Source organism: Staurois parvus, unplaced genomic scaffold (genome assembly GCF_062004578.1).
Source record: "Staurois parvus isolate SC_StPar_1 unplaced genomic scaffold, SC_StPar_1.0 ptg000356l, whole genome shotgun sequence".
NCBI lineage: Eukaryota > Metazoa > Chordata > Amphibia > Anura > Ranidae > Staurois > Staurois parvus.
Window position 1 is genome coordinate 2,474,643 of NW_028318152.1, and position 15,137 is coordinate 2,489,779.

General features: G+C 40.9%; 1 protein-coding gene across 2 annotated transcripts in view; it reads right to left on the reverse strand.

Moving 5' to 3' along the window:
- Positions 1-106: 106 nt before the first annotated feature.
- Positions 107-15,137, reverse strand: part of LGALS12 (galectin 12) — a 44,785-nt gene continuing 29,754 nt past the window's right edge. For both annotated transcript variants that reach the window (XM_089684783.1, XM_089684784.1), the window contains exons 7-9: positions 13,826-13,917; positions 12,982-13,144; positions 107-5,408 (exon numbers count right to left, since the gene is read on the reverse strand). In XM_089684783.1, the coding sequence (XP_089540909.1) occupies positions 5,262-5,408; positions 12,982-13,144; positions 13,826-13,917 (402 nt within the window). In that variant the 3' untranslated portion in view covers positions 107-5,261. The remainder of the gene's footprint in view (positions 5,409-12,981; positions 13,145-13,825; positions 13,918-15,137) is intronic.

Here is a 15,137-nt window from a genome sequence, read left to right on the forward strand (position 1 = left end):
TTTTTTTGGGGAACAACACAAATTTGATATATTGTTGTTCATGTTTTGCTTTGGAATAGAATGTGTAGTGTTCCCAATGCATTTGTGTGTATGGAAATAAAAGCTATTTGAAGGATTTTGAGCTTTATTCACTTTTTTTCAACACACTTCTATTATTTTGAACACAACTGTATATATATACACACACACACAGTGGATATAAAAAGTCTACACACCCCTGTTAACATGTCAGGTTACTGTGCTGTAAAAAAAAATAAGACAAAGATAAATCATTTCAGAACATTTTCCACCTTTAACGTATCCTATAAACTGTACAACTCAGTTGAACAACAAACTGAAATCTTTTAGGTAGAGGAGAGTAAAAATAAAAATATGGTTGCATAAGTGTACACACCCTTAAACTAATACTTTGTTGAAGCACCTTTTGGTTGTATTACAGCACTCAGTCTTTTTGGGTATGAATCTATCAGCATGGCACATCTTGACTTGCCAATATTCGCTCACTCTTGCAAAAACACTCCAAATCTGTCAGATTGCGAGGGCTTGTCCTGTACACAGCCCTCTTCAGATCACCCCACAGATATTTGATCAGATTCAGGTCTGGGCTCTGGCTGGGCCATTTCAAAACTTTAATCTTCTTCTGGTGAAGCCATTCCTTTGTTGATTTGGATGTATGCTTTGGGTAGTTGTCATGCTGAAAGATGAAGTTCCTCTTTATGTTCAGCTTTCTAGTAGGAGTCTGAAGGTTTTGTGCCAATATTGACTGGTATTTGGAACTGTTCATAATTTCCTCTACCTTGACTAAGGCCCCAGTTCCAGCTGAAGAATAAAACAGCATGCTGCCGCCACCATGCTTCATAGTGGGTATGGTGTTTTTTTGGTGATGTACTAACTAATCTTTTGGAATAATGACCAAAAAGTTCAACCTTGGTTTCATCAGGCCATAACACATTTTCCCACATACTTTTGGGAGACTTCAGATGTGTTTTTACAACATTTTGCTAGGCTTGGATGTTTTTCGTCGTAAGAAAAGGCTTTTGTCTTGCCACTCGACCCCATAGCCCAGACATATGAAGAATACAGGAGATTGTTGTCACATGTACCACACAGCCAATACTTGCCAGATATTCCTGCAGCTCCTTTAACCACTTTACCCCCCTTCTTGACCAGGCCTTTTTTTTCTATTCGGAGCTGTGCTATTTCAACTGCTAAGTGTGTGGTCATGTAATGCTGTACCCAAACTAAATTTATACAAATAGAGCTTTCTGTCAGTGGTATTTGATCACCTGTGCGCTTTTTATTTTTGCCCTACAAACAAAAAAAACCTGAATTTTGAAGACTATATTTTTTACTGTCCATTATAAAAAAATATATAGTAAACTCACAGTTAGTCATAAATGTAAGCCAAACTGTATTCTGCTACATGTCTTTGGTATAAAAAAATCCCAATAAATGTATATTGATTGATTTGTGTGAAAGTTACAGCGTCTACAAATGGTGTTATAGATATTGGAATTTACATCAAGATCTTCTATATAGAGCCTCCCATTCATTCCAGTACAGCTGAGGCTGCAGAGAAAGGGACTGAGAAATGTTCTAATCCCTTTCTCAGCTCCAAAAATGAGAAATCGGGATCTGCTCAGACCCCTCATATTTCACCAAAGCCCCCCCCCCAAAAAAAAAAAAGTATTGTGAAAAATAAAAACATAACAAATTAAAACTTGTAAAAAATAACTATAAAAAAATGTGAAGCTTCATTTATACTTCAGTTGGGGGGACGGGAGGGACAAACAGATGAGCTATGTTTTTGCAATAGGCAAGGGAAATGGGTGTTTTCATATCGCGGCAGTGATGCTTTGCACTCTTGGCAAAGTTGACCTGACTTGTAGAAATCACCCACCAGGCAACAATACACATTCATATCAATGGGGAAGTGTTGCATTTGCCCCGCAACCGGGTGTTGTGGCATATTTGTCAGCAAAAATGAGGTTAAAGCATTGCTTCCTCACCACCTGTTAGTAGCCTCCAGAAAGCGATCTGAACATGGAGTGGGCTTCAGAGGCAAGGGAGATTTAGATGCATGAATAAATCTACCCTTAAGAATAATCTTTTAAATAATTAGGGCTCATTCACAGGGGTTCTCTGTCCCACACAGTGTGAATGAGGTTTATTTGTGCAGCTAGGTTGGTCTATTACTCTATGAGGATGCAGCAGTTGTACTAACACAGTCACAGGTCCTGATTTGACAAGTGTGCAGGAGAGCAGCCCTGAATGCACAATGTTTTTCAGGCTATACACCTGCATCCACATACCCGTCAACTTAGGACTTGCGCTTGTGTTCGTACAGTTGCTGCATCCCCATAGCATAACATAGGCTGCCTGCAGTAAATCTAGCTTCATAAAAAAAAAAAATGCTGATTCATGTTGTGCAGGGCCACATGGCTGCTTTATTTAACTCAATAGTTTTAGATTTTACAGGGCTTTTGTATATTATGATGTGTTTGTGCCTGCTAATAATGATTTTAGTGTACTTTTTTTTTTAAAGTGAAAATAGTGATTTTTTTGGAGGGGTTGCCCTGTCAGGTAGACTGTACGGGGCCCCATGATTTTTAACAGCAGCCCTGCCCTGCTGCTCCATCTACTGAGCCCTGGGTACTACTCTTTTGGTAAGGATGGATGATGGAAGAGGTCTGGTAGAGCATGGGGGAGGTTATGATGAGGGGAGACTGGTGATGGTGCTCTGAGGGTGACACTGGTGCCAGGGCTGTTTTGAAGGCTCTCTCTCCAGAAACTAAGTCATCTCATAGCTTACTAACAAACTACCACAATATCCAAACCCTGGTTTAAACCAGTAAAACAAAAGGTATTGCATTGGGCACCAAAAGCTGCATGTCTACAGGGAGTTACTGGTGGAAATTAATAGCTGTAAGGCCAATTCATAAGCATCAGGACTGACTTAAATGCATCATGCAGTGGTAAGGTTCCAGTTTAGAAAGATATGCTGACTTTGATGTATGAACAAAAATGGTGCTGCTGTTCTGGAAAGAAAATATAAAGGCATTGTGGTTGATTTGCTAAAACTGGAAAGTGCAAAATCTGGTGCAGCTCTGCATGGTAGCCAATCAGCTCCTACCTTCAGTCTGTTCTATTAAGCTTTGACAAAAAACAAAAAACTGGAAGCCGATTGGTTTCTAAGCAAAGCTGCTCCAGATTTTGCACTCTTGAGTTTTAGTAAATCAACCCCATTGTCTCTATTTGAGACCCATGCTAGGCCTACTATTAAGCCTTGGTTCACATACATGCGGTGCGGTATATCGCATGTGATTCGCACAGGAACCGCACCGCATTCCTGTGCAAATCGCATACATTTTGTATGGCTCTAATTGCACCGCACCCACACCAAAAACATGCAGGACCCTTTTTTGGGTCTGCACTAGAATCAGGTTGCATGGGTATGTGATCCAATTCTGCACAACGCACCGCATTTTGCGGACCGCTTTCAGAGTGTTAACATACACACCCGCAGCGGTTTGCATGAACGGGGTACGATTCTGATGCGGTGCGGAATTCACACTGAAAATGCTGCGAATTCTGTGTGAACCAGGGCTAAAAGGGAAGTGAGACCAAAGCTTTTTTTGACCATATTTCTCTTCTGGATTACAGGAGTTCACTTACATATGCTCTCCTGTGACCCAGAATCAGCTGTCAATGGGCTAAAGCTTCCTGTCAGCTGATGTCATAGAAGCACCCCTGTTAAATCTAAATTATGATTCGGCATTGATATTGATGGCAAGCTTGCAAAATATTTGGTTTTTATGATTAGTCATAATTAATATTAATATGTGTGAATGGTCTTTGACAAATGGTAGTATTTACTATTCTTTAATTATTGCTGAGACCAAAAGATATACAAGTTAAGCTGAAATAGTATATACCAGTTGAAGGTTGAGTATGCTATATTTAGGCATAAAAGTATTTGGTAGTTATGTCAAGGTTATTAGAAGGGACTAACTATTACAGTACGTATTTTAATGGTATCTGTGTATATTTAGTATACGTTTCTAACATTGATACATTTACGTCATTAGCTTATAATATTGGTACATCAGCATACATATGTTCCTGTCCATCAAACATCATATGTATAGCATCTTTTCCTTATATGAAATGGCTTTGCTAAGCAGTAATACTTTCCATAGAAGGTATTAAGATCACTAACTATGACGTACATTTGCCTCTTAAAAGTCCATGAGACGACGGACATGGGACACTCACTCACACACTCTCTCTCACACACACACACGTTATATGACTCTTGCATACACACGTCTGAGAAGCTGCAACAGGTGCATACTGAGATCACTTCCAGCTACAATTTAGTCACATCCGGCTTCTCCTTCTTCACAAAGTCATTGAGAAGGACAGCATGGAGTATCGCACATGGCAAGGACAGAACGGCCATGACAGATAATGGTGACTTTTTCTTTGAACTTTCGCTTGTCATTTTTACAATAGTTTTATCTACATGGAACTGTTCATTATACGCTTTACATTGTTTATTTGACACCATTGTGTGATAGAATAAAATCACACTTCATTTTTTATTTCAATGGCTCTTTCATTCATAATCGCCTCAAGACACTAGAAGCAGTATTATATGTGTCTAAAAATCCTACAACCCCAAACTCTGGAAGTATCTTTATAATAATGCTGGGATCCATACAGATTCCTCATCAGCAGCTGGCTCAGCCTATCAGCGTGCTGTTGAGAGAATGAGCCAGCTGCTCCTGGCCCCTCCCCAGTACTGTGCTCCAGCAAATGATGGAGGGCAGAACAGAGAGTGATAACTGACAGTCATAGCTCTCTGCTCAGAGCCAACCAAGAACTGACTGAACAATCAACAGTCATGCAATCGCTCGGTTCTTGGGCTTAGAACCGGCGGGGAACAGTCGTAGCATTAGACCAACACTGCGGCAGGAAGGTGAGCATGTGTGGTGGTTTTTTGTAATCCCACATTTCTCCTTTAATGTATTTCATCATTTGTCACTTTGGCACATATGCATGATCATTTTTTTTTTTAAGTTGCGCCCCTACAGCAATGTAAAGATGAATAAATATTGAGGGTTTTTTCTCGAGTGTTTTCTTCACGCAATTTTGATGGCTGAAAAAGATGAAAATACAGCAATACATTACTGCAGTAACAAAGCTGTAATCTTCAAAGTAAGTTGTAACAGGAAGTATGGTCCACCAAGTGTCACTGGTCAGCACTGCACAAGAAAAAGCTCAGCACTGCCTGTTATCTGCAGCTCATGAATGGATTTCAGATCAAACACAGGAGGGCAGAAGTCACTGAGAGGGGTCCCATTAATGGCAAGCCTGAATAGTCCATCTTCAGGAAGGATTAATATCTATAAAACAGGATATAAAAATTATGGTACTTTTGAGTGACCAGAGACAAATATACAGATTACAAAAAAGGGAAACTGTACTATGATGAATACTGAGGAAGCCATTGCCTTCAGAAAATACTAGCCTCCAGGCTGGCCCTGGTTTCAATGCTTTCTGAACCACGAGCCCAGGTCAATGAGTGAGAAAGTACTGAATCATTGAATTACTGAGTGGGAATCAGAAAAGGACTGCAGATGCTGCCTCTATAGATCTTTTGGCTTTGGTTTGCTTAACCACTTGCCCTCCTGAGGATTTACTCCCCTTCCTAACCAGGCCATTTTTGTGTTATGGCACTGCGTTACTTTAACTGACAATTGCGCGGTCATGCAACGCTGCACCCAAATGAAATGTACATCCACTTTTTGCTATTAAACATGTCCAGTAAAAAAATTAAAAAAAAAAATCTAATTTAGTCAGAAATTTAGGCCCAAATGTATTCTGCTACATGTCTTTGCTAAAAAAATCCCAATATGTGTAAATTAATTGGTTTACGTGAAATTGATAGCGTTTACAAATGGCGGTATATATACTGGGATTTTTTAAATTTTTTTACTAGCAATGGCAACGATCAGAAACTTATAGCGGGACTGCGACCAGCATTCTGACACTCAGGGGAACTGACTTGTTGCCCAGTGACACCAATAAACTGACCAGTGCTAATAAAAAGCACTCACACTGTAATAATGACACCGGGCAGGAAGGGGCTAACATGTGGGGTGATCAAAGTGTTAACTGTGTGCTGTGTGTGTTTTTTTTCTGTGGGGCTGTGTGTTTGTGCTTTACTGTACAAACAGTTCCCCTCCCCGTCATTGATGCTTGTCAATCACCGGGTGCCGGTGAGTAATCAGCAGCCGGGATCTGTTGACTGACAGCCACAGAAGCGAATGGTGGCACGCGACCCCTACCCAGAAATGCAAAATCACGGTTATATATACACGTGATTTTGCACGCCTGTGCCGCTCTGTAGCAGTACTTCTGCTATAGGGCGGACGGGAAGCGGTTAAGGGCCAATTCACACCTGTGCATTGTGTAAATATGCGTTATGTTAAGGAAACCTCTTGATTGAAAAACACACTGTGCCTTTGTTTCTGACACAGTGAACTGAAACACATGGTATGGTATGACATCTTCCACTGCAGCACATTGCAATATAGGTGTATTGTGAATTTGTGTTGGGTTGCCATTCAAAATAAAATGGCAATGCACCAACGTGTGTTAATAATATACAGGATTTGTATTGTGCCAATAGTTTGCACAGCGCTATGAACAATACAATTCAATATGCTAGGTGCCTCCAGCTCCTGTACTGTGAGGGAATTCATTCTTAAACCTCACAACAGAGTCTCTTGGACCCCACTGCCAGCAACCTGTCAAAAGCTAGGAGAGGCTGAAATATGCATCGGCTGGATACCATAGCAAGCAGTACCAGCAGTTAGGGCCGTATGTGTTCAGGGACATATGCAATACATGCAGAATTCAGCCTTCCATAGCTTTTGACAGGCTGCTAGTAAAGGGCTGAAGACTGCAGCTATGCCTTTCAGGTGCCCACAAATGCTCAGGTTTTATGCCAAACTGCCTGTGTGCATGAGGACTTAAAAGTCAGGGTCTAACAGCTTAGAAACATCTGCAGTTGGTTTACATTAGAGAGTTGGCAGGCTTCCACATTTCTGGTTCTATAGTAAATAGCAAAAATGCCAAGATTTTAGGCTGGGTTCAAATTAGCCTGCAAGGTAAAATGTGCACATGGTGACACTTCATTTATGTCACTGCACAGGAGTGTGGTGTGTAGTGCTGCTGTGCAGTGACATGTTGTGCAGAAAAAGTCAGTCCTGCTGCATTTTTCTGCACTGCAATGCATTGCACATCATACCAGTGTTGTGGTCTGAACAGGACATATGTAAAACAATATTCTTCTATGCACTCTAGATCCAGTGCAGAAAACAACGTAGATCACTGCACATAGTGTGAACAAGCACTCAGGGCCTCTGTTATCTGTTTCTTCACAATGCTTATTTAGAATATTGAAATACTTTAGTGTGCATTGTCTGGGCATAGATGTGTTTAACAATCTATATATTGTTTGCTTGTGTCAGCAGGTCAGAGAACTTTCATGGAAAAAAATATGGCAAAATAATGTAGCATATACAATTGCTACATAAACCAAGATGTAATTTAATGCTATTAATGTAGCGCTACCCCTGTGGAGGCCGCTGGAAGATGACTGTCCCCAAAGGTTGCCCTGTCCTTGCAAGCCCTCCGACACCTCTGACACCCTAGGTTCAGACATGGTACACGCAGGATCACACTTGCAATGACACCAGATTTTAGTAAAGCAGTTGGATGTTTATTAGAAGCTTTGAAGTCAACAGAGAAAGGAAAAGATTATTAGGTTGGTTAACTTTTAGTATGAGCAGTTTAGTCCCTGGGGACTCAAATCACAGATGTACAGTAGAGGTGAATCAAACCGCAATTACAATTAGACCTTTTAAAGAACTTTTGACCCCAGGCATGAAAGAAAATAAGGAAGACTTCCCTGTGTTAATCCTTCCCTTTAAAACCCTTGACACCACAGGCCTGGCAAATATCAACACAAATTATAATTACTCAACATAAGAATAATGCGGCATACGTAAGAGTAAAGCACAGAGTTCTTTAAGTGAAGGCAAAAGGAAAAAAAGAAAAGGGAAGAAGAGTCTTGGCAATGGAGTGTGTCCCAGAATCCTCAGTTAACACGATTATGGCCCCAAAGGGGCTTGCTGTGTAATGGCAACCAGCAATGATGGAAAACATAGGTCAGTGTTTCCTGCAAGAGGCCTTGTGATCATAGAAGATGAAATAAAGGTGTCTGCATGCAGTGTCCTTGAAAGAGTGTACTCAGTGTGGGCTTCCACCCGCTCACCAATCCTGAAGATACCAAGGCTCAAGGGATGAAGAAATCCTGGAACAGGGTCTTAAAGGATCCGGGCCCAAAGGAAAAGAATGATCCGTGCACCTGGCGACACTGAACATCAACTCGGCCTGTCACAGTGATGAAGTGACTGACACTGGACAGTCACCCCATCAGCAAGGGACTGGAACAGAAGATCTGCCTGCAGGTATGTAGTTCTGCTGGCGGTTCTCCATGCTGTAGCAACAGTGAGGCCTGCTCTAACTCTCCAGAGCAGCCAAGCCCCTGCTTTCAGCCACCAGTGGTGATCCCAAAACAACGAGCTTCTCCCAGATCTGGTCCTAAATATCCTTTCCCTGCATTCTCCACTTCTTTCCAGTTGGCTGGGCCTTGTAACCTTCAGCAGCACTGGCTCCATGCAGAGACCCAGCTCCTCAGACTACATGTCCCACAATTTCAGGGCAATCAGGGCACAGGATTACAGCTACCAAGTTGGACACTAAAGGGAAACAAGCCCAATGCTGTTTTGTTAAAATGTCTCTGGGTCGTGTGGGTGAACTAACCAGTACTTGGCTGCATTATGCTTACCTTTCATTTGCGTTCCATGACCGCGCTCTTCTCAGTTAAAGTAATGCAGCGCCGTAACGCAATTAATGGCCTGGTCAGGAATGGGGGTAAATCCTCAGGAGGGCAAGTGGTTAATCTGCAGCACAGTCATTTTTTGTAAACTTCAATGCAATTTGGAAACCTGGAGGTGTTCTGTACACCCTATCATTTCCTGCTTGTGTGATTGGCTCACTGATTTTCCCAAAAGTCTTCACTAAGCTACAAGTCAGATTTTAAAGCGGAGTTCCACTCACTCTATAAAAAAATAAAAGTCAGCAACTACAAAAACTGTAGCTGCTGACTTTTAAAAAACAGCCACTCACCTGTCCCACGATCCCGCGTTGCCCCCACCGCAGCCCGTTTCACCGGCCATCCTGTATTCTAGGCGCCGGCATCTTCAATGTGGGCACCCGGCTGTGACAGCTGATGGCTTCACAGCTGGGTGCCCACTGCGCAAGCTCGAGTAGCACTGCGCTTCCTGAATGGCCCCATTGTCTTCTAGGACCTGTCATGTGTCCCACAAGACTTTGGGGAGGGAGAGTAGGAGGACAACTTCCACCTCCGATCACCTAGGCAATTGCAGCAGAAGTGGAAGCGGGTACCTGTCAAATTTGGGTACCTGTTCCCCCCCTGCTCCCCAAAGGTGCCAATCCTTAATGGGGAGAGGGGGACCATCCTTTAAAGCGGAACTTCCCCTTTTGGGTGGAACTCCGCTTTAACTCTCCTTTACAACAGAAATTTAGATTTTGGTGAGATACTCCCTTGGAATTAATTACTTCTAAAAGGGATGTAGACACTGTAACGTTTCTCATTAGAACACAAAGTGCATCAGCAAATTATACTTAACAAGACCCTCATATTCAGAATGAGTATGCAGTCAGTCTGGTGAAACAACCAGCGATTTCTTCACAGCAACAAAAAGGTAGGAATCTGCTACAGAATTTGTTAACATTCTTTCAATGTACGTTGATCACCCAGAGTGGATTTCATTTTTTTCAACAAAAATGGAGTTAATCTTTAAAACTGGACTCTGGGTATGTGTAAAATACCCACATTAATGCAGTTTCCTAATTATTATATTATAATGCAAAAATTATATATTATATATATATATATATAGATAGAGATGCTTTCAAAAGTTCATTTTTATCAATTTACAAAATGCAAAGTCAGCAAACAGAAGAAAAATCTAAATCAAATCAATATTTGGTGTGACTACCCTTTGGCTTCAAACCAGCATCAACTCTTACACTTGCATACTTTGTACACTTGCAGAAAGTCATGGATTTTGTAGGATTACAGTCCTGGGTCATAACCATGGCAAGACTGCATGGCAAGAGTGCAGCAACAAGGCACAAGGTAGTTATAATGCATCAGCAAGGTCTCTCCCAGGCACAGGTTTCAAAGCAGATTGGAGTTTCAAGTTGTACGGTTCAAGCTCTTTTGAAGAAGCACAAAGAAACGTTGAAGACCGTAGAGACAGTGGTCTGCCAAGAAAACGTAATGCAGCAGATGAAAGACCCATCACGCTTACTTGTCTTTGTCATCGGAAGATGTCCAGCATTGCCACCAGCACAGAAATAACAGAAACCAGTGGGACACAGGTACACCCATCTATTCTTTGGAAAAGTCTGGCCAGTAGTGGTCTTCATGGAAGAATTGTGGCTAATAAAAAGCCATACCTCTGATGTGGAAACCAAGCTAAGCATATGGAACTATGCACGAAAACATAGCAACAGGGGTGCTAAAAATAGCAGCAAGTTCTCTGGACTGAGGAATGAAAACTTGTAATATTTGGCTGTAGCAGGAGGCAGTTTTTTTCGCTGAAGAGATTGAGAGCTGTACAATGAGTGTCTGCAGGTAACAGTAAAGCATGGTGGAGGTTCCTTGCAGGTTTTGGGCTGCATTTCTACAAATGGAGTTGGAGATTTGTTCAGGATCAATATTTTCCTTAATGCTGAGAAAAACAGGCAGATACTTATCCATCATGCCATACTATCAAGGAGGCATGTGACTGGCCCCAATTTTATTCTGCAGCAGGACAACTATCCCAAACATCCAAACAAATTCCATTAACCACTAGCCTACAGGGCACTTATACCCCCTTCCTGCCCAGACCAATTTCCAGCTTTCAGTGCTATTGCACTTTGAATGACAATTGCGCGGTCATAAACATTGTACCCATATGAAATGTTTATAATTTTTTTGTGACAGATAGAGCTTTATTTTGGTGGTATTTAATCACCTCTGGGTTTTTTATTTTTTCTTAAACAAACCAAAAACCACTGAAAATTTTGGAAAAAAAACCAAACATTTTTTCTTAGTTTTTGTTATAAACTTTTGTAAATAAGTGATTTTTCTCCTTCACTTATGTGCGCTAATGATGCTGCTCTGATGGGCACTGATAGGTGGCACTGATGAGGCACTGGTAGGTGTCCCTGATGGGCATTGATAGGCATCACTGATGGGCACTGAAAGGCAGCACTCATATATGGCACTGGTAGGCGGCACTGACTGGCACTGTTAGGTGCCACTGACTGGCACTGTTAGGCGGCACTGATAGGCAGCACTGATGGGCACTGATAGGCGGCACTGATGCACACTGATAGGCGGCACTGACTGGCACTGATAGGTGGCACTGACAGGAGGCATGGATAAGCAATGACAGCTGGCACTGATGGACACTGACAGGTGGCACTGCTGGGGCTACACAGATCATCAGGGCACATCAGTGCTATGCAGAACCATACAAAGCAGTGTGCAAGAGCTGACAGGGGAGAGATCTGTGTTATACACAGGTTTCTCCCCCATCGGTAATACTCGGTGATTACGGGTGCCGGCGAGTAATAACCAGACAGGACCCGGTGATTGACAGCCAAGGCCGCAAATGGCGGTGCAGGTAGGGCTCGTGTGTGCTACCTACCCGGAGATGCAAAATGACATATATATACACATGTGATTTTGTGCACCCCTGCCATCCTGTAGCAGTATTTCTGCTACAGGGCGGAGAGGAAGCCGCTAATTTATCCTTTCAGAAAAAATTAAAAGGTGAACACCCTGCAGCCACACCTGCCAGCTGTGGGGTATTAGTTTAGCGTTACATTTTTAACTAACTCTTTAAAGTGAAAACTCCAGACAGTTTTGAATACAGTGGGAAGAAGTAGAAGTCAACCTATTTGTTGTGTCCCCATTGTGGAGATGTACCCCTACTACTTTCCCAAGTGACAAATTTGCAAAGGTGATATTTTCTCTAACTTTGAGGAGATTTCTTTTAAAGAGTAATTACACTTTTGATAAGGAAAAAAAACAATCCGCTCTGGTACATTACAAGGATTTTAAACTTTGTTGCAGATTCTTACCTTTTGTTATTCTGAAAAAATAGCTGTTTTTTTTGTCTGTGAAAAGTGAACATGAATAAGAGTGTCTTTAGAATGATCAATCAGCTGCTGCACTTGCAGTGTTCTTATGAGGAAAGTGGCAGAGTCCGAACCCCTTTAGATGTGATTTCCCTTTGGGAGTATCTCACCAAAAATGAAAGTTTGTTGTAGAGAATGCCCAAAATCGGGCTTGTATCTTAGTGCAGTCCCAATTCTGAGGGGTGTTCCATATACTAATCTGTGTACAGAATGCCTCCAGGTTGCCATATTGTATTACATTTTATAGAAAATTACAGTTCTGCATATTGAAAAGGAAAGGTAATTTAAATAACATTCAATTACAGCATGATTTGTGTACCAATTGTATATGTTGTTGTTATTTTTTTTTTTTTCCAAGAAAACAGAGTTACCCTACTGTGTCTCTGGGAACAGAGACGGCAATAAGAACCCAACAGATTGTGTCTTATCCAAGTGAAAATCCAAACATAATATAAAAAATGGATGGAATTTAAAGGTACTGTAAGAGGCAACAATTTTGTCTCGTATGGTACCCTTATTGTCTGTACCTTTTTTACATTTTGTTTGGATATTCACTAGTAACAAATGTAATATTAGGGTGGCCCGCCCACCCACACACACACACACACACACACCAGAACTTACCTGAAAAAATCTCTCCGGGTAAAACAAAAAGAAAGGAGTCTGGACATTCTGCGGCTGACCCCACGACTGGCTGATGAAATAATTATAACACAGCGACTGATCTTGGAAATTTGCAGTCAATTTAAAAGGAATGGAGTCACTGGATTTCAATAGAAAAGTAAGCCTGTAGAAAGAATACACAACCAGTATAAAACTTCCTCATTAGTAGGGATGCACAGTTACCCTTTTTTGAACGGCACAGGAGCAGTGGGGAAACTGCATGTGATTTGGAAAGGAATCACACCGCATTCTGTTCAAAATGCATGCTATTCTTTGTAATTTGGGTCAATACATTTTTTATTGCCCCAATTCGCACCGCAATGTATTGTTTTCAGGTATCGGGAGCATTTTTGTGAGTACGAGTATCCGTACTGTTACCTGTTCATTAGTAATTACCCTATTTATGATCATTTTCCAGATGAAACTCACACTTTTTAAAAAATAGGAATTCCTAGTCTGAAGTGTTGTCATTGTGCTTTGAGCCTCAGACAATTCCTTAAATTTTCCACATTCCAACAGCTACAAGAAATGTTAATCTTTAAACTGTGCAAAGTGGAAACAACACTAAAAGCAGCAAAACTAAAGTGACAAAATTGGATTTTTTTTTAGCATTTGTGTAATAGATCAGTCATCAGCGGGCCTAATAAAACAAGCCTCTTAGCATTGCCTGGATTTCAAGATCTTATTTTCTTAGTACAGAAATGCACGATAATGAAATAATCTGATTGGCAGCTATATAGATGTCCTAATAAAACAAGACTCCATTCCTACAATATTCCTTGAAAAGTAAAAAAAGACCACTGACTCATCTGCGTTTACGGTCACTAAACCGTGGACTGTGATTGCACGACATTCAGACAGACCCATGGGAAAAGTCTTTGACAGCGGTGTTTTTTGCTGAAAAATAAAGAAAAAATTGTTAGCCAAATTAAAAAGAACATTTGTTAAACTGCTGGTATCCAAGTACTGTATGCAAACCAAGTTCTGACTTTACGTTACTCACTGTAGTCATACATAACAACGAAAATAGCAACTGCAAGTCAGCAATTGAACCTTATAGATTTCTATCAGCATAGGCATGCCTTTTGTCTAGGTATGCATATCTATTAGCTGCTCTACTGTTATTTATTATTGTTTATTCTCTCTCATTTAAAGCACCAGAATGACTGCATTTGATGTCATATTACAATATATCAATACACTAATAAATTACAATACTTAGAGTGTATTTCTACTTTTGCAGCCAAATTGCGATAACTGCTTTATATTTGTTACATGTCGCCATTTACATAACATAGCCTGAAAAATAAATATTTAAAAAATTGCTCATCTTTTCGAATGCTCTGTTTTGAACCCTCCAGCAGGGAAAAATATCTTTGTTTGAAGGGGGCTGGGCAGCTGTGTTTTAGATAATTAACCCTGTCTGTACTGTGCAGGCAGATCTTCATTATCAATTGTAACTAGATTTGAACACTGTCTGTCCTGATGAAGGGTTAACGGTATAGAGGCTGGGCTTTTTACACTATATGTTAATGAGCAGAGGCTTGGGGCAGACTCCCTCTAACATTGATCAAAAAACCTTGCAGTCAGCCATGACACCTTGTCCTGAAAAAAATCTAAAAACTGAATGTTTTTTTCTTTTTTGGCCACCTCTGTGGTAAAGCAGACTTATAGTGTATTGCTACTTTTGCAGTCAATTTTAAATGTAGCTCCACCCTCAAAGGAGCCGCTTGGTAACTTTGGGTTTTCTGTTCTGCTTCTTGACTCCAAGAACAACCTAAGCCCCTCTGACATACCTGGTTGAGTAAAAAAAAAAATCACTGCAGGCACAAGTAAAGACACAAGTGTAAAATACCCTTTAGCTGGATATGGGTTGCTACTAGTAAATAGACATATTCCTTGTTTAGTGGTAAATAGACTTAATCTATTGATATGGGTTGGAATAAATGGCAATTTGAATATAAAGGACCACGCACAGGTAGTTTATGACACAGTCTGCTAAACAGATTAATAACTATGCCAAACTGGCAAAAAGTAGATTTTATACCACTAACTAGAATCAAAAGGTGAGTTAGCAAATCAGCAATAAACAATATTTATAAATGTTCAGTGCAGTA